The sequence below is a fragment of the Lampetra planeri genome, unplaced genomic scaffold (assembly GCF_965212315.1).
Source record: "Lampetra planeri unplaced genomic scaffold, kcLamPlan1.2.h2 scaffold_119, whole genome shotgun sequence".
Classification (NCBI taxonomy): Eukaryota; Metazoa; Chordata; class Hyperoartia; order Petromyzontiformes; family Petromyzontidae; genus Lampetra; species Lampetra planeri.
Window position 1 is genome coordinate 256305 of NW_027613904.1, and position 27193 is coordinate 283497.

A 27193-nucleotide genomic window follows, 5' to 3' on the forward strand; every position below is an offset into this window, starting at 1 on the left:
TGTTGAGTCTATGGGCAGTGTTGAGTCTATGGGCAGTGCTGAGTCTATGGGTAGTGTTGAGTCTATGGGTAGTGTTGAGTCTATGGGTAGTGTTGAGTCTATGGGTAGTGTTGAGTCTATGGGTAGTGTTGAGTCTATGGGTAGTGTTGAGTCTATGGGCAGTGTTGAGTCTATGGGCAGTGTTGAGTCTATGGGCAGTGTTTAGTCTATGGGTAGTGTTGAGTCTATGGGCAGTGTTGAGTCTATGGGCAGTGTTGAGTCTATGGGCAGTGTTGAGTCTATGGGTAGTGTTGAGTCTATGGGCAGTGTTGAGTCTATGGGCAGTGTTGAGTCTATGGGCAGTGTTGAGTCTATGGGTAGTGTTGAGTCTATGGGCAGTGTTGAGTCTATGGGTAGTGTTGAGTCTATGGGCAGTGTTGAGTCTATGGGCAGTGTTGAGTCTATGGGCAGTGTTGAGTCTATGGGCAGTGTTGAGTCTATGGGTAGTGTTAGTCTATAGGCAGTGTTGAGTCTATGGGCAGTGTTGAGTCTATGGGCAGTGTTGAGTCTATGGGTAGTGTTGAGTCTATGGCAGTGTTGAGTCTATGGGCAGTGCTGAGTCTATGGGCAGTGTTGAGTCTATGGGCAGTGTTGAGTCTATGGACAGTGTTGAGTCTATGGGCAGTGTTGAGTCTATGGGTAGTGTTGAGTCTATGGGCAGTGTTGAGTCTATGGGCAGTGTTGAGTCTATGGGTAGTGTTAGTCTATAGGCAGTGTTGAGTCTATGGGCAGTGTTGAGTCTATGGGCAGTGTTGAGTCTATGGGTAGTGTTGAGTCTATGGGCAGTGTTGAGTCTATGGGCAGTGCTGAGTCTATAGGTAGTGTTGAGTCTATGGGTAGTGTTGAGTCTATGGGTAGTGTTGAGTCTATGGGTAGTGTTGAGTCTATGGGTAGTGTTGAGTCTATGGGTAGTGTTGAGTCTATGGGCAGTGTTGAGTCTATGGGCAGTGTTGAGTCTATGGGCAGTGTTGAGTCTATGGGTAGTGTTGAGTCTATGGGCAGTGTTGAGTCTATGGGCAGTGTTGAGTCTATGGGCAGTGTTGAGTCTATGGGTAGTGTTGAGTCTATGGGCAGTGTTGAGTCTATGGGCAGTGTTGAGTCTATGGGCAGTGTTGAGTCTATGGGTAGTGTTGAGTCTATGGGCAGTGTTGAGTCTATGGGCAGTGTTGAGTCTATGGGCAGTGTTAGTCTGTGAGCAGTGTTGAGTCTATGGGTAGTGTTAGTCTATAGGCAGTGTTGAGTCTATGGGCAGTGTTGAGTCTATGGGCAGTGTTGAGTCTATGGGTAGTGTTGAGTCTATGGGCAGTGTTGAGTCTATGGGCAGTGCTGAGTCTATGGGTAGTGTTGAGTCTATGGGTAGTGTTGAGTCTATGGGTAGTGTTGAGTCTATGGGTAGTGTTGAGTCTATGGGTAGTGTTGAGTCTATGGGTAGTGTTGAGTCTATGGGCAGTGTTGAGTCTATGGGCAGTGTTGAGTCTATGGGCAGTGTTGAGTCTATGGGTAGTGTTGAGTCTATGGGCAGTGTTGAGTCTATGGGCAGTGTTGAGTCTATGGGCAGTGTTGAGTCTATGGGTAGTGTTGAGTCTATGGGCAGTGTTGAGTCTATGGGCAGTGTTGAGTCTATGGGCAGTGTTGAGTCTATGGGTAGTGTTGAGTCTATGGGCAGTGTTGAGTCTATGGGTAGTGTTGAGTCTATGGGCAGTGTTGAGTCTATGGGCAGTGTTGAGTCTATGGGCAGTGTTGAGTCTATGGGTAGTGTTGAGTCTATGGGCAGTGTTGAGTCTATGGGCAGTGTTGAGTCTATGGGCAGTGTTGAGTCTATGGGTAGTGTTGAGTCTATGGGCAGTGTTGAGTCTATGGGCAGTGTTGAGTCTATGGGCAGTGTTGAGTCTATGGGTAGTGTTGAGTCTATGGGCAGTGTTGAGTCTATGGGCAGTGTTGAGTCTATGGGCAGTGTTGAGTCTATGGGTAGTGTTGAGTCTATGGGCAGTGTTGAGTCTATGGGCAGTGTTGAGTCTATGGGCAGTGTTGAGTCTATGGGTAGTGTTGAGTCTATGGGCAGTGTTGAGTCTATGGGTAGTGTTGAGTCTATGGGCAGTGTTGAGTCTATGGGCAGTGTTGAGTCTATGGGCAGTGTTGAGTCTATGGGTAGTGTTGAGTCTATGGGTAGTGTTGAGTCTATGGGCAGTGTTGAGTCTGTGGGCAGTGTTGAGTCTATGGGCAGTGTTGAGTCTATGGGTAGTGTTGAGTCTATGGGCAGTGTTGAGTCTATGGGCAGTGTTGAGTCTGTGGGCAGTGTTGAGTCTATGGGTAGTGTTGAGTCTATGGGCAGTGTTGAGTCTATGGACAGTGTTGAGTCTATGGGCAGTGTTGAGTCTATGGGTAGTGTTGAGTCTATGGGCAGTGTTGAGTCTATGGGCAGTGTTGAGTCTATGGGCAGTGTTAGTCTATGGGCAGTGTTAGTCTGTGAGCTGTACGTATGTTGAACTTCTTTCGCACCGTACGTGGCGCCCACCGTGCTAATCGGAGGCGCGTGGGGAAGGACAACCAACGTGCACAGTGAACGAGGGCCATTACCCGAAACGTCGCCCATTATGTACTTATCCTATTAAGGCCACGCACGCGCGTGCGGTGCTGTTGTGGATGCTGTTGCTGCTGCTGCTGTTGTTGTTGTTATTCACGGGGAACGCGTTAAGTTGTTGTTGTTGGACTGTGTCCGTGCACCGCTACCACTGGGATTTTAGCACACAGCGTTGTAATACGGTGGGTTTTTCGATTTAAAGCTTTTGTGACTGCAGGGATTCATCTTCTTGGTTCTTTCGGTAAAGTCACGTAGAATGGAAATAATAAAATAATAAAAATAAAACATTATAAAATAATTCTCACGACGTTTCGGCCACAACGCAAGCAGCCGTCCTCAGGTGGAGAACAGGTGTTTCATTTAGACGCTGTCTTCTCGACAGACCTGTTCTCCACCTGAAGACGGCTGTTTGCGTTGTGGCCGGAACGTCGTGAGAATTATTTTATTATGTTTTATTTTTATTTTTTCATTATTTCCATTCTACGTGACTTTGCCGAAAGAACCAAGAAGACGGTGGTTTTTTGTCTTTCTGGAAGATTTGCTGGTTTATCCCCAGGATGTTTCTGTCGCTTTAAGATGTCCTCTGTTTATATTTTGTCTGTTGCGGTTGCCCCCGACTCAAGAAAAGCCGCATGGCTCACAGGGCTCAAGGGGCCATACCTATATTAGTAGGTTTTTACCCTTTTAAACTGGTACAAAACTGACACCTTTATACAAGGCATCATGTTTGCAATAACCACAACACAAGTAGTCAAAAAAGCAAACAAAAAGAAGCAACTCTGATAATGATAATAATATGCGCTGTCCTTGAAGTTGATTGGTCCACACCCGAGACGGCTTTCTTTAGAGCCTAGTCCCCATTGGTGTTGGACCAGATGACACCAGAAGGCGTACAACTCAAACACAGTGCAATATCAGAGTATTGAGAGCTCGGGGTAAGTATTTACACTATGAGATCTGTTTTACCAGTCCTTTTTTGACTACTGCTTTTTGACTACTTGTGTTGTGGTCATTGCAAACATGATGCCTTGAATAAAGGTGTCAGTTTTGTACCAGTTTAAAAGGGTAAAACGCTACTATTATATTTTGCCACTGGTAAAAGAGATCTCATATGGGTTATACCTAATCAATAAAACTTTTTAAAAAAAAACTTGAAAAACTTGAACCGGCAGCCATCGCACGAACGATCTCACCGTGACATCGTTTGGGCACCCCTCGTGCTGACACGCGGTACTACGTCTCCATCAGCGTCACCGCACTTTGCGTGTTGTGATGCGTGCGGCCTATGACCACAAGGAGGCGGTGGTGCAGTAGGGTCAGGCCGCTACGAACCCGGCCTCCCGACTTCTGTTCCCGCTCACGGCCACCAACACCGGTTGACGATTATCTGGAACCGGTCCCGGGCCTCCCCCTAGGTCGACTCAGCCTCAAATGAGTACCTGGTGCGGTGTGAACATCGCCACTGGGGGAGACAAAGGCGGTCGGGCGTGGTGCTGGCCACCCACCCCTTCGTGTGCCGTTCCGGCCTTCATAGGTGCTCGCTAACAGCACTTGCCCCGACATTCTGTTCAGGCTACACGGGGGATCTTTGTCTTTGTCTGTCACCACGAGAGGGCATTGTCGCATTAATAATAGGAACACGGTTCTCATGAAATTTCCTTTTAGTTATTGCCGTCATCTTCACCGTGACCAGTGTGGTGAAGTATGGACAAACACCCCCCCCCCCCGCCACCACAGCCCGCAGTTGCGTATGGAGGCTGTCGTCATCCAGCAGTGGAGTGAGGGAGGTGGCCCTGTGCGTCTCTAAGACTGGTCAACAACAAAAAACAAATTCTGGCCTGGACTTTTGCAGCTGTTTTAGACTAATTTCAGGGTGCTGATTCCAAATCTGCGGGCTCGGGTTCAGGCGGCGAGCGGCTGGTGGGGTTTAACGAGGGCACAGGGCTCAGATTCATCATTTTAATAATAATTAATTATTATTAATGAATTATTATTATTATTATAAATTATTGTAATTGGACTGGTCAACAAAAAAAAAACATTTTTTTCTGGCCTGGACTTTTGCAGCTGTTTTAGACTAATTTCAGAGTGCTGATTCCAAATCTGATCTCAGATTTGCTCTATCACATCTCATTTTTATGCTGTCGGCATACCCCATTTTCATTGATTTTATCCGAAATTAACTCTGTCACTTATGATTGCAAGTTGTTGCGAGTCAGTGACTGCTTTAGTGTTAAAATATGGTGCTGTATTTTTAGGATAGTGTGTTTATAATATCATTTTATGTAGATATCCACATTTATTTAATATTTTTCTTCTGCGGTTTTTATTGAAAATGCAATATTTGATATCTCAAAAAACCTGATGTGATAGACAAAAACTGATGCCAGATTTGGAATCAGCACCCCAAAATTACTTTAAAACCTTAAATTTCGATTTAAAGCTTTCGTGACTGCAGGGAATCATCTTCTTGGTTCTTTCGGTAAAGTCACGTAGAAGGGAAATGAGACATTCAGACTCTGCCTTCTCGACACACCTGTTCTCCACCTGAAGACGGCTGCTTGCGTTGTGGCCGAAACGTCGTGAGAATTATTTTATTATGTTTTATTTTTATTACCTTAAAACCGTTGGAATACCTTATGCCAGAAAAAGTGTGTTGACCAGTGTAATTCGTCCGAGGCGTTCGTTTGAGGACGACCACCGAGGAGATGGAGCGGTGACTACATCGGCAGCCCCCCGCTGGATCGCTTCGTCGCGGGGATCGTGAGACGTGGCCTTCGAGGAGGCCTTCATCCAGCAGTGGATGGGCCATGCGTGACGATTATGACGATGATGTCACGTGCTCAATTCCCTTTGTTTCCCCAGGCAACGGATATTTGGGCGCGTCCTCGCACCGAGGCATCATGGGTAGCGGCCAGGCGCCGGGAGGGATTCTGGGAAAATCGGCGACTCCCCCCGGGACGGGATTGGGTGCCGGAGGGAGGAGGCTGGACTCGGGGAGATCGCACGGACCAATCGGCAAGCAGCCTGCCATGTCCCTCATGCTGGTGAGATTGCGTAGACGAGCAGCACTACAGCGGTCGGCGTTTTTGCCATTTCCAATGCTGGGCGAACATGTTTGGAACGTCTTCTTGGTTCTTTCGGTAAAGTCACGTAGAAGAGATGTCACCCGCCGACAGAAACCACCCTCGTGTAAGATGCCCTCGGGAGCTCTGGATGGCGCGTTCACACACCGTCCAGATCCCGTGCACGGATCTCACACCCGGCAGCCACTCTAAATCCCCCTCGTCGTATCCCCATTATCACGGCCAAACCCCGAGTGGCGCAAGCTGCTGTTGGTATAACCGCCTGTGTTGCGAGCGGCGATTGTTGTTGCTTTGAGTGAGTGTGTGTGGCACCCGGCGCATCTACCGGTCATCTCTATCAGCCGACCCACGGCACCTGCTGGGTCTGTCCCGAGACCTCATGCGCCTTGCCAGGCACAGGCCCCGTGGTGAGGTACCGTCACTTAGTGGCGAATGGCGGGGTGTTGGTATTGGTGTAGCACCGCATGCCCAAGCAGCTTTTGTTCGGCCGGATAGATGGGGGGTTAAACGGGCACGGCACTGGCTGGAGAAGAGATGGACTGATGTTGTACAGGAAGATGTAGAGCTGAGTGGATGACTGGTACCAGCGGTGTCAAGATCTGCCTCTGTGGAGGAGGCTCGTGAAGGACGCTGCTGGGCAGTGGGAGGCAGTCGCCCTCCAGCAACAACGGAGAGCAGAGGAGCGACGCTCACAACAACGAGCGGAGCACCGGGTGGCTAAAACACAGCAATTTGGCACAGTAGGAGGCACAGCTGGTACATCTGCCAGTCACCTCTGCCAGTCAACTCCTGGCACCTGGGTCTGTCCTGTGACCTCCTGCCAGCGGGCCTTGGACACTTCACATGGCCTCATAGTGCACCTAGGCTGGCACAAAGGGCCGTGGTGGCGTCACCGCCACTTAGTGGTGAACGGCGGTTGTTGTTGTTGTTGTTGTGTACCTGTTCAGAACCAGCGGGTGAGCTGTGGCCAAGGAGTGCAGGGGCTCATGTCTGGATACGCGGGCAGCTACAGTAGTGGTGAGTGGCTGTTCACGTGTTCGCACACGCGCGCGCGCGTACACACGTGAACACGCACACGCACGCACACACGCGCACGCACATAAACACGCACACACGTGCCAGCACGTGAACATGCACACGCACACGTCAACACTCACGCGAGCACACGGGAACACGCACACTCTCGTGCGCACACGTGAACATGCACACGCACGCACGCGTGAACACTCACGCGAGCACACGTGAACATGCACACGCACGCACACGTCAACACTCATGCGCGCACACGGGAACACGCACACGTGCACACGCGTGAACACTCACGCACGCACGCGAGCACGCGTGAACACTCACGCGAGCACACGTGAACACGCACACACGCGCAACCCTTTCTCCTATAAGGCCGCGGTAGTAGTTGTTGCCTTCCTGAACTAAAATCGCGTAATCATAAACAAAATATAACTATGGGGGGGCAAAGCACGGTCCGCGATAACACGTGAGATGCGTAATGCAGGGACGAGCAAAGACTGAGGGCACGTGGAGTAGCGTCTAGAAGCATCCAGCAGCATCCCAGGGCTTAATTCTAGATTTGAAGCTTTCGTGACTGCAAGGAATCGTCTTCTTAGGTTTTTTCGGTAAAGTCACGTAGAAAGTAAAATAAAATAAAAACAAAAATCACGACGTTTCGGAGGCAACACAAGTCTCCGTCATCAGGTGGGACCGTCACAGCCAGATTAGCTGTATCAAGTGTACATATACAGCTAATCTGGCTGTGACGGTCCCACCTGATGACGGAGACTTGTGTTGCCTCCGAAACGTCGTGATTTTTGTTTTTATTTTATTTTACTTTCTACGTGACTTTACCGAAAAAACCTAAGAAGATCATCCCAGGGCTGCAACCCAGTTCCGTTCACTCGATCGCGTTACATTCAATTCGCATCCCGCGTTATAAAAGAAAACGTGCTCCGTAATGCATTCATCATCGCGTTATATCAATCCAATTCGCGTTGTGAAAACCACGCGGCGTTGTATGAGAACAAGACTGTGATTGGTATTGATATTCATAGAGTGCCTTCACATGACGTGGAATAAAACAATGAGGTTGACCGGGGGGCATGCGAGGATTGAGGAATGGGTGAAAGCAGCGATGGAGGGGTGCGTAGGGATCAAGACAGGGCTACAGGGGAGGGTTGAGGGGCGAGGGGGAAGAGGAATGGGGGGTGGAGAATAGGTGGTGAGGCTTTAAGAGAGGAGCGGGAGGAGGTTAAGGAGGGGGAATGTTTCGTGTACAGGGAATGTGTTGAGTCTGTGGGCAGTGTTAAGTCTATGGGCAGTGTTGAGTCTGTGAGCAGTGTTAAGTCTATGGGCAGTGTTGAGTCTGTGAGCAGTGTTGAGTCTATGGGCAGTGTTGAGTCTTTGGGCAGTGTTGAGTCTATGGGCAGTGTTGAGTCTATGGGCAGTGTTGAGTCTACGGGCAGTGTTGAATCTATGGTCAGTGTTGAGTCTACGGGCAGTGTTGAGTCTATGGGCAGTGTTGAGTCTATGAGTAGTGTTGAGTCTATGGGCAGTGTTGAGTTTATGGGCAGTGTTGAGTCTATGGGCAGTGTTGAGTCTATGGGCAGTGTTGAGTTTATGGGCAGTGTTGAGTCTATGGGCAGTGTTGAGTCTTTGGGCAGTGTTGAGTCTATGGGCAGTGTTGAGTCTACGGGCAGTGTTGAGTCTATGGGCAGTGTTGAGTCTATGAGTAGTGTTGAGTCTATGGGTAGCAGTGTTGAGTCTATGGGTAGTGTTGAGTCTATGGGGCAGTGTTGAGTCTATGGTGCAGTGTTGAGTCTATGGGTAGCAGTGTTGAGTCTATGGGCAGTGTTGAGTCTACGTTCAGTGTTGAGTCTATGGTGCAGTGTTGAGTCTATGGGTAGCAGTGTTGAGTCTATGGGTAGCGTTGAGTCTATGGGGCAGTGTTGAGTCTATGGGCAGTATTGAGTCTATGGGCAGTATTGAGTCTATGGGGCAGTGTTGAGTCTATGGGGCAGTGTTGAGTCTATGGGGCAGTGTTGAGTCTATGGGGCAGTGTTGAGTCTATGGGCAGTATTGAGTCTATGGGGCAGTGTTGAGTCTATGGGGCAGTGTTGAGTCTATGGGCAGTATTGAGTCTATGGGCAGTAATGAGTCTATGGGTAGTGTTGAGTCTATGGGCAGTATGAATGTTGAACTTCTTTCGCACCAACCGCGTTAATCGGGAGTTGATAAGAGGGGGCGAGATTCTGCGGCGTGGTGCCTTCACCGTCAAGCGCTGATACCCGTCTGCTCTCCCCTGTGTCGCCCGCCGTCGCGTTCCAACAATCTTGAGGGCAAGGAAAACATTCCGAGCGCAGACGAATCATCGGACTGGGGATCATCGGACTCGGGACCACGTGCGGCAAAGTTGCCACTGCACAGAGGCCACGACCGCGACATAAACGCGGAGCGGCACTGTCCCGTCGCTCGCAATCGCGACGCCAAGCAAAGCGATGTAGCAATACAAATTATTACAGTTCGCGATGAAGCAATACAAATTATTAAAGTTCGTGATGGAGTAATAAACATTATTACAGTTCGTGCGTGCCTACACGTCGAGGTGTACACGTCACAGCGTACACGTCACAGCGTTCACGTCATCGCGTACACGTCATCACATACACGTCACAGCGTACACGTCACCGCGTACACGTCACTGCGTACACGTCACAGCGTACACGTCATCACGTACACGTCACAGCGTATGCGTCACAGCGTACACGTCACAGCGTACACGTCACCACGTACACGTCACAGCGTACACGTCACCGCGTACACGTCACTGCGTACACGTCACAGCGTACACGTCATCACGTACACGTCACAGCGTACGCGTCACAGCGTACGCGTGCTCAGACACGCGCACGTGGGAGCGGGGGCACAGCGGTGACGGTTATCTGAACAGGCCCTGGGGCCTCCCCTAGGTCGATTCGGCCTCGAGTGAGTCCCTGGTGCGGCGTGTGAACATCGCCACTGGGGAGACAAAGGCGGCCGGGCGCGATGCTGCCAGCTGTTGGCACTTGCCCCCCACGGTCTGCAAGCCTACACGGGGGATCTTTACTTTGATTCCGCCGCGTGTGTTTCAGACTTCCTGCTGTCGACGGGCGAGCTGTCCCCGCTGGCTGGGTTCCCCTCTCCCCCCGGGGGGCCTCACGTCTCCGTGCCAGGCTGGGTGCACACCCAGCAGACCTCTCACAACCCCGCGGCGCTCAACACCCTCGCGTGAGACAACGGGACCCCAGGCGACTCACATAGAGACCCGTAGACTCACACAGAGACCCGTAGACTCACACAGAGACCCGTAGACTCACACAGAGACCCGTAGACTGACATAGAGACCCGTAGACTCGCATAGAGACCCATAGATTCACATAGAGACCCATAGACTCACATAGAGACCCATAGACGCACACAGAGTCCCATAAATTCACGGAGACCCATAAACTCACAGAGACTCATAGACTCACATAGAGACCCACAGACTCAGAGAGCCATTAACTTACAGAGAGACCCATAGACTCACACAGAGACCCGTAGGCTCACACAGAGACCCGTAAACTCACATAGAGACCCATAGACTCACACAGAGACCCGTAGACTCACACAGAGACCCGTAGACTCACACAGAGACCCGTAGACTCACACAGAGACCCATAGACTCACATAGAGACCCATAGACTCACATAGAAACCTGTAGACTCACAGAGAGACCCGTAGACTCACAGAGAGACCCGTAGAATCACAGATACCCGTAGACTCATCGAGGTCCCGAAATATCACACGATTTAAATATTGTGCTCCATCAATAAAACAATGAAACATTCAATGTATTGTCTCTGCGGAATATAAACAACATACCAAAGGGGCAGGGGGTCGGGGGAGATCCACTGGCAGCCAATAACGATGATTACGACGATGACGACGGTGATGACGATGACGATGATTATGACGATGATGATGACAATGATGGTGACAATGATGACGACGGTGATGACGGTGATGAGGACGACGATGATGATGATGACAATCATGATGACGACAATGATGACAATGATGACGACGATGACGACGATGATGACAATAACAACGATGAAGACGATGATGACGACGACGACGATGATGACGACGATGATGATCACGACGACAATGACGATGATGACATCAATCATGACGATGATGACGACGATAACGACGATGATGATGACGATGATGATGACAATCATGATGACAATGACGACGATGATGACGACGATAACGACGATGACGACGATGATGACGATGATCACGACGACATTGACGATGATGACGTCAATCATGACGATGATGACGACGATGACGACGATGCCGCTTGTCCTCCCGGTGCAGGTCGTGCGCCAGCAGCCTGTCCCACCACCCAGCGCTGCCTCACCACATCAGCATCAAGGCCGAGCCGCAGTCCCCACCACCACCACCACCGCCGCCACCACCGCGTGACCTCTCCACCCCGGCCACGCAGAGCTCCTGCCGCTCCTCCCCGGTGGCGCCACCCCAGACGGCGCCGCCGGCTCACGCCGCCAGCCTGAGCAGCTCCGGGCTGGGACCGGCGGGGTTCGCAGCGGCGCGCTCACCCCACGGCGGCGGCGGCGGCGGCGGTGATTCGTGTGATGAAGATCGGCAATACCACCAGCAGCACCAGCAGCAACAGCACCATCATCACCAGCAGCAGCAGCAGGACCTCCGGCACCCTCCGTTTGACGACTGTGAGGCTACTGCGGCGAAACGGGTTCATCTGGACGTGTGGAACGTCTGATGGGATGACCGATGGTGTGGAGGTGGGGGGGGGGTGGGTCGTGGTGTGGGCAACCCCATCGGGAAGCCTCCGTGTAGACAGGACACTGTCTCCGATCACCCCCCCCTCCCCCTCCCGTTTTTCTCACAAATCCACGGGGTGGAATTGTTTTCTTTCTCATTTTCATTTTCGAGAGTTTGCAGATTGAGAATCGGCTCAGAGGTCACGTGCTGAGCTGGCGCCTCATCAGAGCGTGGGTTTGAAATCCAGGATATGGCCGCCCTGTGATTAAACCAGGTTCTCAGGTGTGGTCTCAGCCTGCCCACCAGCGACTCGGGTAGGGACCCATAGACTGAGATAGACGCCCATAGACTCACACAGAGACCAATAGACTCACATAGGAGACCAATAGACTCACATAGGAGACCAATAGACTCACACAGAGACCCATAGACTCACACAGAGACCAATAGACTCACATAGGAGACCAATAGACTCACACAGAGACCCATAGACTCACACAGAGACCCATAGACTCACATAGGAGACCCATAGACTCACACAGAGACCCATAGACTCACACAGAGACCCATAGACTCACATGGGAGACCAATAGGCTCACATAGAGACCCATAGACTCACGTAGAGACCCATAGACTCACATAGGAGACCCATAGACTCACACAGAGACCCATAGACTCACACAGAGACCCATATGCTCACATAGAGACCCATAGACTCACATAGGAGACCCATAGACTCACACAGAGACCCATAGACTCACACAGAGACCCATAGACTCACATAGGAGACCAATAGACTCACACAGAGACCCATAGACTCACACAAAGACCCATAGACTCACACAGAGACCAATAGACTCACATAGGAGACCAATAGACTCACATAGGAGACCCATAGACTCACACAGAGACCCATAGACTCACACAGAGACCCATAGACTCACACAGAGACCCATAGACTCACATAGGAGACCAATAGGCTCACATAGAGACCCATAGACTCACATAGAGACCCATAGACTCACGTAGAGACCAATATAATAACATAGAGATCCATAGATTCACATAGAGACCCATAGACTCACACAGAGATCCATAGACTCACACAGAGACCCATAGACTCACATAGGAGACCCATAGACTCACACAGAGACCCATAGACTCACACAGAGACCCATAGGCTCACATAGAGACCCATAGACTCACATAGGAGACCCATAGACTCACACAGAGACCAATAGACTCACATGGAGACCCGTAGACTCACACAGAGACCAATAGACTCACGTGGAGTGTGCAGACACATATACTGTACTCACATAGACTGATTTGCGATTAAATCGGCTTCTCAAGTGGAGCGAGTTGATGGTTTCAGTCCGTTCCCTAATGTCTACTCGCAAAACATAAAAACCCGATCACATTCAAATGTGTTTTTCAGTTGGGTGAAATTCCGAACTCTGAGAATTGAAAATTATTCCGCTTTGACTGCGGCGCGACGGATGCGGGTTAAGAGAAAGGTCACTCGATGGGACCTCGGTAGGCAATAGCCGCCCCGACCCCCGTGGTGACATCTCCAGCCACAGGGTCACCTGCCTCTCGCGATCTCTGAGAGGTCCCGATGGTCACCCCGGGGGTACGCGGTAGTGTAGCGGTGAGCGCGCTGCGCTATGAACCCGGCGACACGGGTTCGATTCCCGCTCACGGCCAACACCAGTGACGATTATCTGAACCGGTCCCGGGCCTCCCCTAGGTCGACTCAGCCTCAAATGAGTACCTGGTGCGGTGTGTAAGCATCGCCACTGGGGAGACAAAGGCGGTCGGGCGTGGTGTTGGCCACCCACCCCCTCGTGTGCTGTACCGGCCTTCATAGGTGCTCGCTAACAGCACTTGCCCCTACAGTCTGTTAAGGCTATATGGGGGATCTTTGTTGTTATTGCGGTTCTCTGCCATCACGTGGTGATTCTATTCCAGGGTGGCATCGATTCTCTCAGAACATACGTTACAGTCTTGTTCTTCAACAACGCGTTAGTACAGGGACTGCTTTACTTACGAACATTCGACTTACGAAATTTCAGCTGTTCAGACCGAGAGTCGTAATTTCAACCGCCGTGCAATAGATGGCGGTGGTGGTGGCATCTACATCGGCAGAACATGAAGAGGCAGTGGCATCTACATCTGCAGGAGATCAAACAACTTTTAAAGCCATTCCCCGTGTTTAGTGTACATGCCGTACAACACATTTGAAATCGACAGGAGTAAAGTTGGACTTACGAAACACATCGACTTACGAACAGACTTCTGGAACGTAACTCGTTCGTAGGTAGAGGAGTCCCTGTAGTTGTGTTCCTGAAGAACGCCACGTTATGGAAAATCGCGTTATCATGAATAATATATAACATAGGGCAAAGCACAGTCCGCGATAACACGTGAGATGCGTACGCAGGCCGAACAAGGACTGAGGGACGTGGGGTAGCATCTAGAAGCATCCAGCAGTATCCCAGTGCCTCGTGTAATGCTACGCCGAGGCAGCCGTACAAACCGCTTATTCCTACTCGCGCTGCAACGTAGTTTTGTTCACTCCATCGCGTTATATACAATTCGCATCCCGCGTTACAAAAAGTATACTGTTACCTAACACATTCATCATCGCGTTATATCCAAATCGCGCTATGAAAACTACGCGGCTTTATAGAACAGACTGTATGTTGAACTTCTTTTGCACCGTACATAGCCGACCGTGATAATCGGAGGTGCAATATTGAGTCTATGGGTAGTGTTGAGTCTATGGACAGTGTTGAGTCTATGGGCAGTGTTGAGTCTACGGGCAGTGTTGAGTCTACGGGCAGTGTTGAGTCTATGGGGAGGGAGTGTTGAGTCTATGGGTAGTGTTGAGTCTATGGGCAGTGTTAGGTCTATAGTGCAGTATGCCACCTATGTATGTTGAACTTATTTCGCATGTACAGTATGTAGCCAACGGTGCTAATCGGAGGTGTGGGTGGGGAATAGGACAACAAACTAAACGCAAAAATCAGTTCTAAAGAAGTGAGTATCGGAAGGAAGAGCGTTCCAGACGGCCGCAGAAGTGCCTCTGAAAGCACCGGGCGATACAGTGACCCGTCTTCCTCCGACGGTTCGCCAAAAGCTCTCGCCAATAAGACTCCACATCTCGGTGTCTTGAAACCAACTTGAAACTCGGGGTTGAGCGGTTACTTTGCTTCAGACAATCACTGAAAGAAACTAAGGCCATTCCAGTGTGTGCGTGTACGGTATGCTGAACTTTTTTGCACCACCACCACCGTACGTTGCCAAACCGTGCTAATCGGAGGTGCGGGGGAATTGGACATTTCAGTTTTCAGTTTAATTCATTAGGTATAGCCCTGTGAGCCAGGCGGCTCTTGACTCGGGTGCAACCGCAACAAACAAAAACATGAACAAGAAACATCTTAAAGTGACGCGCAACAGAAAAATCCAGGAAAAAACAGCAAAATCTTCCAGAAAAAGCACCGTATATCAATGCTGTGTGCAAAAATCCCAGTGGGATGCAAGTCAAACAATAACCACCATAAGACAATTTAGATTAAAGTTATCAGGCTAACTCTGTACTTCAACAAACAAACATGGCTAAACCAAACATTTTCGAAATCACCAAAATAAAGCTATAAAAGCAATGTAACAGCGATCATCGTGACTGTGATTCAAATTTTACAATAAACGATATACACATAACATGTACGACCAAACTTTGCAGCCATAGCTGGCTGCATGAGTCACTCCACAACAGCAGGAGTATCAGTAGGAGTATCAACATTTTCCAATGCACCTTTAAAGATCAGCACACTATAATCAAAACTCAATGTCATACTTTGCAGCGGTCATCCGGAGCGACGTGAAAGCTAAATGCAAAGAGCAGTTCTAAAGAAATGCGTTTGTCAATCTAGAGCAGTGGTTCTTCTTAACCTGGGATGCACCACGCACCCTTGGGGGTGCAAGATGCCCTTTCTGGGGATGCGAGACATGGCCACATGATAATTGGTTGTTTACCCTTCTATCTGGCAACAAAACTGACACCTTTTTTACAAGGAGTCATGTTTGCATAGACCACAATACCTGCAGCCATAATGCAAACAAAAAACACAACTCTGATAATATATGCACTGTCCTTGAAGTTGATTTGTTTGCATTATGGCTGCAGGTATTGTGGTCTATGCAAACATGACTCCTTGTAAAAAAGGTGTGAGTTTTGTTGCCAGATAGAAGGGTAAAAAACCAATTATCATATTTTTTACTGGCAAATGAGGTTCCAATGGTGTACATGGCCACATGTTTTTAAATCCTTTATATTAAGTTCACTTGCTTGCTTGCTTAGGACCGGGCAAATCTTTCGGTCGTTTTTTAACCCACTTCCCGTGAACCAATCGAGCTGACATTTTCCACACAGACTCGTTGTGCGTGATAATTAATGTTCGTGAAAAAAAAATTCTAAAATTTTACACTTTTTAGGACAAAAATATAAAATTTAATTACCAATTGCTTAATGGTGCAATGCAATCATCTGACCCATAGGTGGCAGCCATCTCAAGCCAGAGGACGAGAGGACTCTAGCCGTCACGCATATAAAGGATTTATAGTGAAAAACTTAGTTTTTTCGGGTTATACTTGTTTTAAAGGTAAATCATCCAAAAACAAATAAAGCACGGGCACATAAATACAACTACTTTCATCTTCTTGGTTCTTTCGGTAAAGTCACGTAGAAGGGAAATAATAAAATAATAAAAATTTAATTGTAAAAACAAAACATAAAAATATACAATTTTTAAATAATAAAAATAAAACATAATAAAATACAATTTAAAAATAATAAAAAATAAAACATAATAAAATTAAATTCTCACGACGTTTTGTCCTCTTTCCGACAGACCTGTTCTTCACCTGAGGACGGCTGCTTGCGTTGTGGCCGAAACGTCGTGAGAATTGTATTTTATTATGTTTTATTTTTATTATTTTATTATTTCCCTTCTACGTGATGACTTTACCGAAAGAACCAAGAAGATGAATCCCTGCAGTCACGAAAGCTTTAAATCGAAATACATCTTTGTTTCATAAAACATGTGTGTTAACATTATACCTTTTTTACGATAGAGAATCAAAGGGGTGCAAGGCTGCAGTAAAAGTTAAGAACAACTGATCTCGATGATGAAAGCAACTTGAATCTCCGGGTGAGCGATTACTTTCTTTCAGACAATTTTTGAAAGAAACTGCTATTTATTTGCTATTTGATTTTTACCATGCAAGGCCCCACTGAGTTGATACGTAGCTCTTTTTCAGAAGCTGGCCACCACAAATGACAGCTCAACGAAGTGGGCTCATCATCATCATCATTACGTGGGAATGTATAGTGGCAGCCAAATACAATCTAAACGTGTGATGTTGAGGCTAAATGTGGAGGGGGAAAATCCGGAGGACCCAGAGAAAAATCCACGCGACCACGGGGAAAGAAAGACACGCAAACTTCAAATATACAGCAGCAAGCGTCTGAGTCGGGTTCGAACCGACGACCTCCTGTTATACCAGGCGAGGTAGTTAACATCTCCTAGCCACGGTGATGATGAGAGAGACACGCAAACTCCAAATATACAGCAGCAAGCGTCTGGGTCGGGTTCGAACCGACGACCTCCTGTTATACCAGGCGAGGTAGTTAACATCTCCTAGCCACCAATTAAGGCCATTCCCAGTGGTTACAGGAGAGGCGTCGCAGGTTAAGGTTTCCGGGTGAAGGTTTGCGCCCTTCCAAGGCTGCCTTCAACCCCATCCATCCCCAGTTGACCTTCTGCAGCCTGCCCTAGAGGGGCAAAGACAAAGATCCCCCGTATAGCCTTAACAGACTGTAGGGGCAAGTGCTGTTAGCGAGCACCTATGAAGGCCGCAACGGTACACGAGGGGGTGGGTGGCCAGCACCACGCGAGACCGCCTTTGTCTCCCTAGTGGCGATGTTGACACACCGCACCAGGTACTCATTTGAGGCTGAGTCGACCTAGGGGAGGCCAGGGACCGGTTTAGATAATCGTCACTGGTGTTGGCCGTGAGCGGGAATCGAACTCGTGTCGCCGGGTTCATAGCGCAGCGCGCTAACCGCTGCACCACCGCTCCCCCTAGAGGGGCACCACCACCCCTAGTGGCAGCCGTGGCTAGTCAGGGCCACCACGGTCGATGTTTAACCCCAGAGAGAGGGCACTATGGAGTTGAAATCTCGGGTTGAGGCATCGTGGATGGACCCTGAGTGGTTGTCAATGGCTCTAGGGGGGTGGTTGGATGATGATGGTGATTAGGTATGGGGTAGTAGTGTAGCTAGCGTTGGGAGCACGGGGCGGCTGAGACGTTTTCAACAACAGTATAAATATAACAACTTCTTCTTGGTTCTTTCGGTAAAGTCACGTAAAAGGGAGGACGGCTGCTTGCGTTGTGGCCGAAACGTCGTGAGAATTGTATTTTATTATGTTTTATTTTTATTATTTTATTACTTCCCTTCTACGTGACTTTACCGAAAGAACCAAGAAGATGAATCCCTGCAGTCACGAAAGCTTTAAATCGAAATATAACAACTTGTTTAAACTCGGGGTTTTAAGAATGTTATTATTTTATCGAACATGCTTTCATTAACGTTTCACGGTTTATTTTAATTAAAGGTAGAGCATCGTTTTGGGGAAGTCCCCACCTCTACCGATTGCCAGCAACAAACAGCACTATTATTAAAGTTTGCAAGTGGCATAGGAACTCGTTTTAAGTGTTAGAGAAAACACTGTTGCCATGGAAACGCCAAAGCCTTAGCTAGGCCTGAGGAGTGCACCAGGCCCAACCACGCGTTCCAAGAGACAAATGGGGTCAACGTTGCTAATGTACAACGAATACGATCTCTATACATTTGTGTACTTTATTTTCACACCATTTTTATTGGGTGTTTGTTTAATAACGTGTTACAAGGTACGTTTCGGTTTATCGTCTTCGATGTTTGATTTCGATTGGCATCAACATGGCTCGGTGCTTTCTGCCACAGCGGTCAAACTATCGAGAGAGAGAAAACACGTAATAATGTTTTGTAATGGATACGCTAAAAGTGTTATTATTGTCGTCATAATTCGTTTTCGCGTCGGAGATACTTAAGGCACTGCTTGTCATGATGATCTTATTGTTGCGACTCTCTGAGTGGAGGCGACTGTTCGCGACCCAACTTTAGTCTTGTAATTAAAGCATAAACCTAAGCAGCTTCTGTTTGGCCGCATAGAGGGGGCTAAATGGGCACGACACCGGCTGGAGAAGAGATGGAGCTGATACGGTACGGGAGGATGTGGAGCTGAGTGGACTTGCCGATGACTGGTACCAGCGGTGTCAAGATCGGCCTCAGTGGAGGAGGCTCGTGAAGGACGCTGCTACTGGGCAGTTGGAGGCAGTCGCCCTCCAGCAACAACGGAGGGCAGAGGAACGACGCTCACAACAACGAGCGGAGCACCGGGCGGATAAAGCACAGGGCATCTACCGGTCATCTCAGTCAGTCGACCCATGGCACTTGTAGGGTCTGTCCCGAGACCTCCTGCCAGCGAGCCTTGGACACTTCACGTGGCCCCAAAGTGCACCTAGCCTGGCACAAGCGCCGTGGTGACATCGCCGCCACTTAGTGGCGAATGGCGGCTGTTGTTGTGGAGGTGATGTTGGTTGTTATTATTGTGTGGGGGAGAGGTTAATGTAGCGGTTAACGCGCTATGAACCCGATTATCTGAACCAGTTCTGCGGCCTCCCCTTAGGTCGACTCAGCCTCAAATGAGTACCTGGTGCAGTGTGCAGTAAGCATCGCCTCTGTGGTTAGTATTATTACGGGGCGTTGTGGGTAATGAACTCATGTCTGCACCCTCCCCCTCATCCCTCCCCCTCCATTCCCCCCACCTCATCCCTCCTGCCCCCTGCACCCCCCCCCCAACCTCCGCCCCCCCCCCATCCCTCCACCCCATCGTTACCTCTCCCGCTCCCTCCATGCCCCCCACCCCACTCCAACCACCCCACCCCATCTTCCACCCCCACCCCTGCACCCCCCCCAACTTCCACCCCCACCCCACCCCACTCCAACTACCCCACCCCATCTTCCACCCCGCCCCTGCACCCCCCCAACCTCCCCCCCCCCGCCCCACCCCACTCCAACCACCCCACCCCATCTCCCACCCCACCCCCTGCACCCCCCCAACCTCCCCCCCCCGCCCCACCCCACTCCAACCACCCCACCCCATCTCCCACCCCACCCCCTCAACCTCCCCCCCGCCCCACCCCACTCCATCCACCCCACCCCATCTCCCACCCCACCCCCTGCACCCCCCCAACCTCCCCCCCCCGCCTCATCCCACTCCATCCACCCCACCCCATCTCCCACCCCCACCCCCTACATCCCCCCAACCTCCACTACCCACCCCCTAAGCCCGCACTCACAAACGCGGCCGTGATTCGGGGTCCCGGTGTGTTGGCATCCGTCTACAGTCGGAGGAGAGGGGAATGTGGACAGGAGCCCAACCCAAGCTAACTTTAGCACCCGCCGCGGTGTCGCAACAGAATTTCATCACAACCTGGATTATGCTGCGTGGCGTTTGCGCGCGTGCGGAGGGGAGGGGGGAGCGGTGGCGCTGTGGTTAGCGCGTTGACGAATATCGTAGGTCAACTCGGCCACAAATGGGTAACCCCTTCATAGGCGCTGTGACTCGCCAACAGCACTTGACCCAACAGCTTTCAGAAAGGCCCTCCCAAGTGTTGCTGCTACACCTCCACCGCTCCTCCCTCCCTCCCATGATGTTTGTTGCGAAGTTCGTAATTTTAGAAAAAGAGTCTAGGGACTCCTCTACTTACGAACGAGTTAGGTGCCAGAGGTCTGTTCATAAGTCGATGTGTTCGTGAGTCTTACTCCTGTCGATGCCAAACATGTTGTACGGCGTGTACACTAAACACGGGGAAGAATGGCTTTAAAAGTTGTAGATGCCACTGGTTCTTCACGTTCTGTAGATGCCACTGGTTCTTCACGTTCTGTAGATGTAGATGCCACTGGTTCTTCACGTTCTGCAGATGTAGATGCCACTGGTTCTTCACGTTCTGCAGATATAGATGCCACTGGTTCTTCACGTTATGTAGATGCAGATGCCACTGGTTCTTCACGTTCTGTAGATGCAGATTCCACTGGTTCTTCGCGTCCTGCAGATGTAGATGCCACTGGTTCTTCATGTTCTATAGATGTAGATGCCACTGGTTCTTCACGTTCTGTAGATGTAGATGCCACTGGTTCTTCACGTTCTGCAAATGTAGATGCCACCACCGCCGTCTATTGCGTGGCGGTTGAACTTACGACTCTGGACGTAACTAGACGTACAGGCAGGTTTGTTCGTATCTCTGAAAGTTCGTAAGTCGAGTGTTCGTAAGTAGGGGAGTCCCCGTACAACCGTTGGCCCAGCTCCGAACTCGTCGCGATACGGGGCACATGGGCGCAGTGAAGCCAATCGATGGGCAGCTGCGCCCATCGAAGCACGCAGCGACATTCCCTCGCTTCTGGTTTCCTATTTCAACCGGTGTCAGTTTACCTAGGGGGTGTGGCGGTGGGTTGGAGATGTATGCAACTGGCTCGGTAGTGGGTGGGTGGGTTCGGGCACAGGAGAATTGAGGTGGTGCCAAGGTCAGAAAAGGCGGTGGCAAGGGCATTAAAACTAACAAGCATTTTTATTTTATTTGCCGGATGCAAGACCCCACTGAGCTACCGTGTAGCTGTTTTCCAGAAGAGAGATGACCATCACAAACGATAACTCAACAAAGTGGAGCTTACAATCTTTATCACGTAAAGAAGTATAGTCGCAGTCGAATAGTCTGAATGCGTGAAGTTGACTCGAAATGTGGAGCGAAAGAAAACCCGGAGAACTCGGAGAAAAATCCACGCGGCCACGGGGAGAGAGCAAGAGATGCGCAAACTCGGGATCGAACCCACGGTCTCCTGTGCACCAGGCGAGGTAGTTAACATCTCCTATCCACCGTGGCGCCCCATTCACTAAGCCCGCGGGCTAGTGATTAGGGTGTGTGTGGCTATGTACAATAAAACGCATTCCTGCGGGGGAGCTGGTAGGAACGTTGGGTTGCTCGGTCAATGGCCTGCAGGGTCAATGGCGGCGTGGTGTATTCCGCAAATATGCCCGACTGTGAGGGCGGGCACAAGCCGGCGTGAGTAGGTTACACGTTGAGTTTTATAAGGGCACCACGGGGTGACCAGCCCCTCCCCACCCAGCCCCTCCCTCCCTCCCCACCCAGCCCCTCCCTCCCTCCCCACCCAGCCCCTCCCTCCCCACCCAGCCCCTCCTTCCCCACCCAGCCCCTCCCTCCCCACCCAGCCCCTCCCTCCCCACCCTCCCCTCCCCACCCAGCCCCTCCCTCCCCACCCAGCCCCTCCCTCCCCACCCTCCCCTCCCCACCCAGCCCCTCCCTGCACGACGGCCACAATAATCCCCTGTGGGCTGGTGTAACCAGGAGGTTCCTACCAGTATAAATGTCCACATGACGATGAGCCCACTTCATTGAGCTATCATTTGATAGGCCAAGGTCGCTTCTGAAAAAAGAGCTGAACAGCTCAGTGGGGTCTTAGCTGCTAAAATAAAACATAGTTTAGTTTTAAAAGTGGGCGAGGTGACTAGTGACTGGGGTGGCTGGGGGCTACGTTACGAGTGGAGTGACTGGTGACTGGGGTGGCTGGGGTGGTGTCCGGTCTACATCAATATAACGAAGAACAATGAAATGCCCGCTCGCCGTCGATGTTAACAATAAACGATGAAGCCATTCTCGCCGCCGCTGTTCTTCTTCTTCTTGTGTTGTGCGGCCCCGTCTCGTCGCATGGACCGCTCCGTGGAGCGCTTCACAACGCCGTGATGGTCATCGTCGGGAGCGGTTGTCACCCCGGAGCTCGACATCAGAATGCGGGGAACTCGGGTTCAGGCGGCGAGCGGCTGGTGGGGTGGGACGAGGCCACAGGGCTCAGATTCATCATTATTATTATAATTGTTAATTATTATAATTACTCTGTCTTCTTGGTTCTTTCGGTAAAGTCACGTAGAAGGGAAATAATAAAATAATAAAAATAAAACGTTATCAAATAATTCTCACGACGTTTCGGCTACAACGCAAGCAGCCGTCCTCAGGTGAAGAATGAAACACCACCAAGCTTGGAGCGTATATATAAGCTGGGTTGGAGGGGGAAGAAGAGCGCCTTGACAAAATAATTTGCATATCAAGAGGAATTTAGCATATGTATGGGAAATGCGTAGGAGGTGGGCGGGGGGTTTCAAAGTCATATTATGCCCGTGCATTATGCAGGATTAGCAGCATCAAAGGGAGGGGATAGGGGGTCGCATTAACAAAGGGAAGAAATGTTAATAGTATGTAGCTGCAGTTACTACGTGACTTTACCGAAAGAACCAAGAAGATCAATCCATGCAGTCATGAAAGCTTTAAATCGATCATTGCACTGGTCAACAAAAAAAATTTCTGGCCTGGACTTTTGCAGCTGTTTTAGACTCATTTCAGGGTGTTGATTCCAAATCTGATTCTAGATTTGAAGCTTTCGAGACTGCAAGGATTCATATTCTTAGGTTTTTTTAGGTAAAGCCACGTAGGTAAAAAATTAAAATGAATAAAAGCCGCACCGAACCTCACAAAAAAAATATTCAGGGCCTACCTTGGCTCCTCCCACCCTCAACCAGTATATATACAAATACTGTGTTCTTGGAATTTCTCTCACTTGATACAGCTATCATGCTGTGACAGTTCCACCTGAAGACGGAAGCTCGTGTTGCCTCCGAAACGTCGTGATTTTTATTTTATTTTACTTTTATTAATTTTAATTTTTTACCTACGTGACTTTACGAAAAAACCTGAGAATCCAAATCTGATCTCAGATTTGCTCTATCACATCTCATTTTCATGCTATCGGCATACCCAATTTTCATTGATTTTACCCGAAATTAACTCTGTCACTTTGGATTGCAAGTTGTTGTGAGTCAGTGACTGCTTTAGTGTTAAAATATGGTGCTGTATTTTTAGGATAGTGTGTTTATAATATCATTTTATGTAGATATCCACATTTATTTAATATTTCTCCTACAGTTTTTATTGAAAATGCAATATTTTATATCTCAAAAACCTGATGTGATAGACATAAACTGATGCCAGATTTGGAATCAGCACCCCAAAATTACCTTTCAAACCGTTGGAATACCTTATGCCAGAAAAAGTGTGTTGACCAGTGTTCTAGATTTGAAGCTTTCGTGACTGCAAGGATTCATATTCTTATATTTTTTCGGTAAAGTCACGTAGGTAAAACATTAAAATTAATAAAAGTAAAATAAAATAAAAATCACGACGTTTCGGAGGCAACACAAGCTTCCGTCTTCATGTGGAACCGTCACAGCCACGACAGCTGTATCAAGTAAGCTGTCGAAAAAAACTAAGAATATTGATTGACCAGTGATATCGGTCCCCACCACCGTTAGCCACGGTCCAGCATCGAACTCGGGGCTGCCGGGCCCGTTGGCGCGGTGGCGCTAACCGCAGCGCCACCGCTCCACGCACGCCTCGGCCTGCGTGTGGTGGACTCAACGTTGGGCACGGTTCGTGTTCACTAGGGCAGAGTGTTCGGCACGGGTAGTGAACGCGTTGTTAGTGTAGCACACCGCCCTGCTTAACCTGGCCACCTGAGTTCAATATCCCTGGCGTCTGCGGTGACCGATAATTGATTATCGGAACCCACCCCGTGGGCTCGCACCCGGCGGCTCGATCAACCCGCGCTGATCAATCGTGGTGAAGTATGGTCAAACAGACTGGCACTGGGGTGGGGGGGGGGGTCATTGCCTGGGTGGCGCTTCGAACGTCGTCACGACAATTTATTCCAAACCCGAGTGGATTGCCTGCACGGCCATCTGATATCTTCTAAATTTAACTCTTGCTATCCGATTATCTTTGCACGCACGCGGCTACACACACACACTGCACTGCACTGCGCTGCACAGACAGATTTATGACTCTGCTTTAAAGGTCAGTGTTTTGGGCGAATTCTTTTTTTCTTTCAATCCCGTAAAGTAACGCTTACACAAGTGTCTGTCCGGTCCAGGGAAGCCTGGGTGAGACACCGTTTGCGACTGAGTGCATCTGCAGACAGAGCGATGCCTTGACGTGTCCGAGTTCATGGCATCGACTAAAAATTAACCCGTAAAAACAAAGTTTTTCACTATAAATCCTTTATATGCGTGGCATCGGTTTTATTTTATTATTCATTTCTGTTTTTCTTGATTAAGAGTTTCATTTTTATCACATCGGTATTTTAAATTAAATATAAGGAAAGTCGTATATAAGGATTATAAGGTTTTCAGTTTTTGTATGATTGTTTATATTGTACATTTTAGTTGTTTTCTTGAATAATTTTCTGTGTTTAGGAAAAATATATGATTGTGTTAGTAAAAAAAAAAATTTCCTAAAAAGTGGAACATTTTGGGAAAAAATTTTCTCACGAAAATAAATTGTCACGCACAACGAGTCTGTGTGCAAAATGTCAGCTCGATTGGATCACGGGAAGTGGGTTTAAAAACGACCGAAAGATTTGCACGGTCGTAAGCAAGCAAGCATGTGAACTTAATATAAAGGATTTAAAAACGAATTTACACGCGTGAAAAGGAGCTTTAGAGATCATCGGATTCCACCAGCATGAATGAACATTCCGATGATGATTGTGACCGTGGGAGCCCGTTCTTTTTGCCGACTGTCGCAGCGGTTGGTGGTACGGATCCCGGCGGCCGCCCTGGTTAATCGTGTCGTGTCTGCGTCTGAGCCGTGAGAACGCTCCGTCATGGAGGCTCTTTGGGTGAGATCGCATAAGTAAAAAATTAACCCGTAAAAACAAAGTTTTTCACTATAAATCCGTTATATGCGTGTTCAATGGGACACAACCCAGCCCACATTGGTCTTTGAAATGGGCGGCTAGAGTCCTCTCGTCCTCTGGCTTGAGATGGCTGCCACCTATGGGTCAGATGATTGCCTGCCACCATTAAGCAATTGGTAATTAAATATAAAAAAGAAAATTCCTAAAAAGTGTAAAGTTATGGAAAAAAATTTTCACGAAAATTAATTGTCACGCACAACGAGTCTGTGTGCAAAATGTCAGCTCGATTGGATCACGGGAAGTGGGTTAAAAAACGACCGAAAGATTTGCACGGTCCTAAGCGCGCAAGCAAGCAAGCAAGCGAACTTAATATAAAGGATTTAAAAATGATAAAACGTCGTACTCGAATTGTAAATGCTGTAAGTGGGTTTAACTCTGCAGACCCAATTACTAATGGGCTGTGCCGGGTGGCTATTATTCCCCACAGACTTTGCTTTTGTGCCCAGGACAGTGATATATTCTTAGGTTTTCTCGGTAAAGTCACGTAGGTAAAACATATAAATTAATTAAAGTAAAATAAAAAATAAAATAAAAATCACGACGTTATTAATTTTAATTTTTTACCTACGTGGCTTTACCGAAAAATCCTAAGAATATTAATCCTTGCAGTCACGAAAGCTTCAAATCTAGGACAGTGATATTTTGAAATGTACCTATTTCCAATGAGAAAACGTGGTGTGCATTTGTGTCATTCCTTCACCTAAAGTCCTGGTCACAAAAGCAAAGCTCGTGGGGAATGATAGGCAATTAGAAAATAACACTTAGTACCCATGAACAAAAATCGTGTTACGTAGCGACATTATTGACACCTGGAATTTTGACATTTTTGTGAGCTGCTCACAGACGGGTCCGTGACACGCAGTCTGCTGGTGGCCCTGCTTGGCCCCAAGCCAGATTCAGATGTCACGTGGGGACAGCGTTATCAGTGGCCGCGGGTTTCTGGCTGCTTGGAGGCAGCGAGCACGCGGAGTCGGCGATGAAGCCATTCCTGGCTCAGAGCAGGGGCGGTTTCTTCATTAGGGCGATTGGGCGACGCACCACCAAAGTGTGAAAGGGACTTTTTCAATCACATTCACAAGCTCATTCAACCACAGAGTTACGCTAGCAGTTACTGTGCCTCTGGATATAGTCCAATCAGCGTCATGTCACGTTCTGTGGAGTACCGCCTCTTTTTGGGCGATTTCACTCCGGCTGAGAATCGCCCCGAGTGGCCCCATAGACTTACATTCAAAGATGTTTTTTTTTCGAACGGCAGGCGCTGCAATGCATTCTCTATGGCTTCCGGGAGGGCTCGCACTAACGTGCTTACGTCATCACACGTAAGCACGTTTCAGTCAACAATATTATTTGTCGCCACCTAGTGGAATCTTTAATAAATGAAACTGAGTGGATTGTAATAATAGTGAGCATAGAAACAAACAAGGATATGTATTGTAAGCGTCACTTTATTTTTTCATTAATATTAAAGTAGTGAAGTTGCCTTTACATGCTTAAGCTCTTAATTTATCCATTGTATGGGTGGACCTTATCCTTATCAATCATCCAGACATTTGCCCCCCCTGAGAGATTTTGCAGGAGCCGCCACTGGCTCAGAGAAGGACGGAGGGACCGAGTGGGATTCGAGAAGATACGGGGCAAGGCTGGGACGCC

The 27193-nt window shown here is 49.0% G+C and overlaps 1 protein-coding gene across 1 annotated transcript in view; it reads left to right on the plus strand.

The window, feature by feature from the left end:
- LOC144738854 (myocyte-specific enhancer factor 2C-like) overlaps positions 1-14172 on the plus strand; it is a 95502-nt gene extending 81330 nt beyond the window's left edge. The window contains exons 6-9 of the mRNA XM_078621849.1: positions 5486-5667; positions 6654-6723; positions 9849-9984; positions 11128-14172. Of these exons, the coding sequence (XP_078477975.1) occupies positions 5486-5667; positions 6654-6723; positions 9849-9984; positions 11128-11551 (812 nt within the window). The 3' untranslated portion in view covers positions 11552-14172. The remainder of the gene's footprint in view (positions 1-5485; positions 5668-6653; positions 6724-9848; positions 9985-11127) is intronic.
- Positions 14173-27193: the final 13021 nt, after the last annotated feature.